The following is a 6,000-nucleotide window of genomic DNA, read 5'->3' on the forward strand; positions in this document are numbered from 1 at the left end:
CTAATAAGGTAATTTATCAAAACAAGTAAGAGCCTAAATTTTGAATGAGAAGCTAAAATTGAATTTTTTCAGCTAATATGCCCTTTGGCTCATTGTGTCAAAATTCAACTCTATTAAGTCCTCCTTGATGATAATTAGAAAATGCAATCATAGTATTTCTATAACCAGGCACTAATAAGCTTCCTCACATTTGGACAACACTAGCTTTTACAATCAGATAATTCTGGATTGATTTATTGAGAATTTCACAGGAAATCACAAGATTCTATTTTGCAACTTCTGGTATATATTTTTATCCTAAGCTCAGTACTATCCTTTTGTGTTTATAATTTCAGTTCATCTCACTATGTTTTCAAAATGTATTTTTAATTTATCTTATTTTGTCTCTCTTTTTCTCTCTCTCTTTTTTTTCTTTCCTTCTTTTCGTTAAAAAAAAAATGCTATTCTCTTTTCTGTCTACAAACCCAAAGCTTCTTCGGATGTTTTCCTTCAAGGTATAATGTTTTGGAATGGAAATTCACTGCATGCCACTGCTGACTGTAACTATTAACGCTTACATGGTGCTTTATTTATTTATTTTTATAAGTAGTCATTTAAGCATTGTACTAGAGGTAACACATACAAGACAGAAGAAAGTTTACAGGTTTCTACACTTGACTCAGCTATACTACACTAATTTACAGAAGTTTTGGACATGAAGTTCAAACACTATAAAACCTATGCAATGTCACTAGTAAAGAGGTCTTCTTTCAATATCAAAGTCAAGACTGGCCTCCTCTTCTCAGATGAAGATGGGACCCAGTTTCGCTGGCTACACCTGTGTACATGACCTTTGACAACTAAAATTTAACTCTTGCTCCTAACAAAATGGGATTGTTTTTTGATAGGTAAATTTAAAAATAATCTCTGGGTCTGAACTCTACTTTTCAGTTCTATAAGAACAATGTTCTCTTTGAAAGAGTTTACGTGAAAACATTCATCCTTTCCTTCTAATGTGATCACTGGGCCTATTGGACAATGACATTTCTATTTTCAGTTAAATTCTGATGGCTTTTTCAGAGACATTAGGATTTCTGTTTATATTAACCTCAAAATTTCTCATCTTAAGCAACATTAAATAAATCAATTAATTTTATAGAAATTTCATAATTGGTCTGGCAGCAAAGATTACATTAGCATGTGTTTAATTGCTACTAGTTTCTTCTCAGATGCTAAAAAGTGTTTGACAGCTAGATAGTAACATTTTTTATGAATTTTTATTTACATGTAGGTAAACATTGCCGACATTTTGAGATTTCTAGATGTTAAATGTTAGACAAAATACTCGATTCCCTTAAAACATAAATTAGGCTGTTGTGGTATAAACCCAGCAATCCACTACGTATATACATAGCTAGTTTTCTTTTTCTTTTAACATTTTCTATTAACAGTGTATTTGCTCAGTGTGATGGAGTTTACTATTTGCTTATAAGCAAGCATGACACAAACGTTGATTTCTAAATTGATGCATTTTTATTTCTCTGTTCCACTCACATGCAGCACCATTAAATGCCTCCATGTATCTAACTTCATATCTAATAGCTACTAGAATAAAATGCCATGTAGTTGTTTGATTTAAATCTTCAAACTTTGAGTTCTTTTGGTGTTCAATCTTCTTGCTATAGCTATTAGCTTGGTGGTATTATTTTCAGCTGCGCTGCTTAAGCTCAAAAGTTGAAATTGGCAAATGTGCTCTCTTTCTAAGTTCAATTTCACCATTGTAGATCACGATGTCATAGCAATTTCCTAAGCACCCATTTTCAGATCCATTATTCACATTGGTGACATCGTGGACAAAAATTCTAGGATCTATCAAGTGTAACTAACTCTGGTCCCTCCCCTTGCCTACCCTTGTCTCAGGCCCCTACCATTGATATCCGCCCACGATCGGCAACCATTCAAATGAACAATGCCACACATCTTCAAGAGAGAGATGAAGAATACGGGTATGAGTGTCTGGATGGCAAGGACTGTGCCAGTTTTTTCTGCTGTTTTGAAGACTGCCGAACAGGGGCTTGGAGACACGGGAGGATACATATCCGTATTGCCAAAATGGACTCATATGCTCGGATCTTCTTCCCCACGGCCTTCTGCTTGTTCAATCTGGTTTACTGGGTCTCCTACCTTTACCTGTAAAGAGGAAGGGGGGATATTGATATGGGTCTTATTCACTGACTCTCATGGAGAGAACATGGCCCTTCTAAGTCCACTTAAAATAATCTTCTATATTAATTATAATGATCTGAATTTGTTTTTGTCCTAACTGGTAAACCGTATTAATGTCATATTATCTGTGCCCAACTCTCCTTTGGTTAATATAATTTGAACTTTAATGTTTGCTGTGTTTGAAACCTGCAATGCAAAGTGAAATTAGAGTAAGAACATTGAAACCAAACAAGATAATATTTAGGTACAGAAATGGAAATAATGAAATCCATGAATATCTACAGTGGTGGTATCCTAACTTAATCCATGATACAATTAGATGAGAAAGTCACAGGAAATGTATCCTATGTTCACATGGGGTCAAGTTACGGTAAATTTGATCCTAATAGAATATTTCCTTTATATAAGAAGAATCACAACTCCCTATAAATATAAAAACCTAGATTAGACATCTATTGCACCCCTATCCCAAGACAGGATGAAAATTTTCCTCATACCACATGTAAAATGATGTAAATATTTCAATAGCTTAGAATACTTCAAGTTTAATGCATGCATCTCTTTAGAGCCAAAATAAATGGACTGAAGTTATCATCATAAAGTATTGTCTTTTATTTTGTGTCTTTGGGCTATAAAAGAATCATGAATGTATAAGGGTTTGGATTTGGAATTGGAGGAGAGGATTTTTGCTGCTTCTCCCTCATGCATGGATATTCAAACAGCTTATTTTTAAAATTTGTATGACATATTATGATACTTTAAGTAAAATATTGACTGAATAATTGATATTTGTCACCTCTAAATATGCCCATTTTCATAAATAGTGTATAAATTAATTGTACATGCTTGCTGTTTTTTCTCTCTTTTACGATGATAAATCATAATAAGGCATAGTCTCCATCTCAAGATCTGCTTCTAGTGATGTGAGTGCCTTGTGGGCAGAATCCCTGTAATTTCCCTTTTGAGTCCTCAGCACCTTACATAGTGCCTGGCACAGAGTCAGTGCTCAATAAATGTGGTTTGAAGCAAATTCACCTGAAATGCTCTGGTGAATCTCTCTGTTCTGACTTGGAACCAGTGAGTCATCTTTTCACATAGGCATTGTCAAGTAATACTTGATCTCATAGAAGTAATCAGAAGGATCCAAAGAACCTTGGTTATTTATGTTCATCATCCAAATTTTATTTTAGGCAAGGTACAGGCTTATTTTTAAAGCACTTTTTATGTCCTAAGTTTGTGTAAAACAACAACTCTACCCTCATTGCCACTGAGTCAATTCCAACTCATAGCGATCCTACAGGACCGGGTAGAGCTGCCCCATACGGTTTCCAAAGCTGTAAATCTTAAAGGGGGCGTATTGCCACATCATTCTCCCTTGGAGTGGTTGGTAGGTTCAAACTGCCAACCTTTCTGTTAGCAGCCAAGCACTTAACCATTGTACCACCAGGGCCAGAAATGACTCTACTAAGGCATAATTAGAGTTGCCTGTGTATCATTTTTCTAGGACTGGGGATGAGTCTGTCCTGACACATCCACAATTCTACTTTTGGACATATGACAGGCATAGGCAAGATCATAACTGACTAGCGTTCAGAATGTACTATTCAATAATCTTTGAAGAAAAAAATGAACTGAAGGACTAAATAAAATAATGAAAGAACAAATTAATGACTTTCATGAAGTTTCAGCCTATAACTATGGCCTCATTTGACCATATTGTCATCAAATGAAGTGATTGTCCTGACTTCAAACATGATCAGTTGAGCCTCACCTTCACGCACTCATTCAGCATCCTTATGTTTAGAAACTGACCATTGTCAGTTCTTCTTTATGGCCATCGTTGCTCTAAGTTGGAACTTAGTCATAGCTAGCATAGATTTTATAATCTAAAAGCAGTAGAAAAGAAGAATGTGGTTTTGTGATATAAAACCATTTAAGTCATCATCAAGTCATCTGGATGAATCTTGAAACACATTTAGCTGCCAGATATGCAAACCCTTAATATACCAAGCTCTAGTATATAACCTCAAACACATGTAAATAGAATGAATTATTTTCTTGTTTTTAATTGTTAGGATATTAAATGTTGACACTTTGGGAGAGTTGTTGGCAAATTTCAATGGTGAGAAATATGTTATTATTGTCAGCTCAAAATGTGTTCTGTAATAGGGACACAAAAAAGCTAGCTTTCCAATGTGTGCATAGTATTGGCAATACAAATATCTATTATATATAACCTAGCTTAATTATCAGCTGCTCCCTGTCTATGTATTTGAAAACATTTTCACAAAGGAATTGCCTAACCTGTGGACTTTTGCAATAAAAATGCTGCATCCTAATACATAGTGGCATCTCAGTGATCTGGTTGGACTACTTTGTCTTAAATATTGTGACCTTTTTTTCTTGTTTCATTCCCCAACACTGTCTTCCCTTTCAGTGATCCCTATTTATATGCTGTGTGATTGTGTTTTTCATAATGACCCTGTTCACTTCAAAGAATTAAGTGATGTATTTTGGCTGTAAAGTGCAGAAGGAAGCCAGAAATGGTATAAGCCTCTGGTACCTCAAGACATTAGGTGTGGTTATAAATATGGACTCTGGTGTCTGACAGAGTTGCGATGCCAATTCTACCATTCACCAGTTGTATGCCAGTTGCCAAGTCATTCAGCTTCTCTAAGCCTCTGTTTTACAAGCTATAGATTAGGTATAATAACTCCTCCCCATGTAGTAGCCCATCATTTGCCTGTTCATTTGTTGTACTGTGGTGGCTTGCATGTTGCTATGACGTTGGAAGTTATGCCACATGTGTTTCAAATACCAGCAGGATCCTCCATGGTATACAGGTTTCAGTAGAGCTTCCAGCTTAAGATTGACTAGGAAGAAAAGTCTGGTGATCTACTTTAAAAAATTAACCAATGGAAACCTTATGGATCACTACAGAACATTGTCCAAAATAGTGCTGGAAGATGAACCCTCTGGGTTGGAAGGCACTCAAAATACACTGTGGCTATGAAGATGGACTAGAGCATACCAACAATTATAAACATGACACAAGACAGGGCGACATTGTAGTTTTGTTGTACAGGGGGTCACCATGATTTGAAGCCAACTCAATGGCAACTAACAACAATATGCGGTAGCATACAAGAACTGGTTGAAAGATCTATCCCTCGATTACAGTTCCTCCAATGTTCTGCTTCCATGCTCCTCCCCAAGAACCAAGCCCATTGTCATCAAGTCTGTTCCAACTCATAGTGACCCTATACGACAGAGAAGAACTACTCCACAGGGTTTCCAAGGAGCGGCTGGTGGATTTGAACCGCCAACATTCTGATTAACCACTATGGCTCCATGTTCCCCCCCCGACCCCATCACTCTTATTGAAATTAGCTTTCAAAATAACCCAGCAGTAAGCATATATACCATAATGTGACTCTACAGCACAATGTTTCGTTTATTTATTTAATTTGTTGTTTTTGTTTAGAATATACACAGCAGAACATACACCAATTAAACAATTTCTACATGTACAATTCAGTGACATAGATTACATTTAAGTCATATGATCATTTTTCACCCTCCTTTTCTGAATTGTTCCTCCCCCATTAGCATAAACTCACTGCCGCCTAAGTTTCCTAACTAATCTTTCGAGCTGCTTTTATCAATTTATTCCCATATAGATCTTAAAAAGCATAATGCTCAAGGCAGCCATTCTCTACTAAAAAAAAAAAAAAAAAAATTTTTTTTTTTTTTTTTTGAGCTAAATGGTTGTTTGGTTTAAAGACAACTTCAGGG

General features: G+C 35.8%; 1 protein-coding gene across 1 annotated transcript in view; it reads left to right on the top strand.

Annotated features, from left to right (window-relative positions):
- GABRG2 (gamma-aminobutyric acid type A receptor subunit gamma2) overlaps positions 1-3,647 on the top strand; it is a 118,860-nt gene extending 115,213 nt beyond the window's left edge. The window contains exons 9-10 of the mRNA XM_049874270.1: positions 471-494; positions 1,900-3,647. Of these exons, the coding sequence (XP_049730227.1) occupies positions 471-494; positions 1,900-2,175 (300 nt within the window). The 3' untranslated portion in view covers positions 2,176-3,647. The remainder of the gene's footprint in view (positions 1-470; positions 495-1,899) is intronic.
- The last annotated feature ends 2,353 nt before the right edge of the window (positions 3,648-6,000 follow it).

This window comes from Elephas maximus, chromosome 2 (genome assembly GCF_024166365.1).
Source record: "Elephas maximus indicus isolate mEleMax1 chromosome 2, mEleMax1 primary haplotype, whole genome shotgun sequence".
Classification (NCBI taxonomy): domain Eukaryota; kingdom Metazoa; phylum Chordata; class Mammalia; order Proboscidea; family Elephantidae; genus Elephas; species Elephas maximus.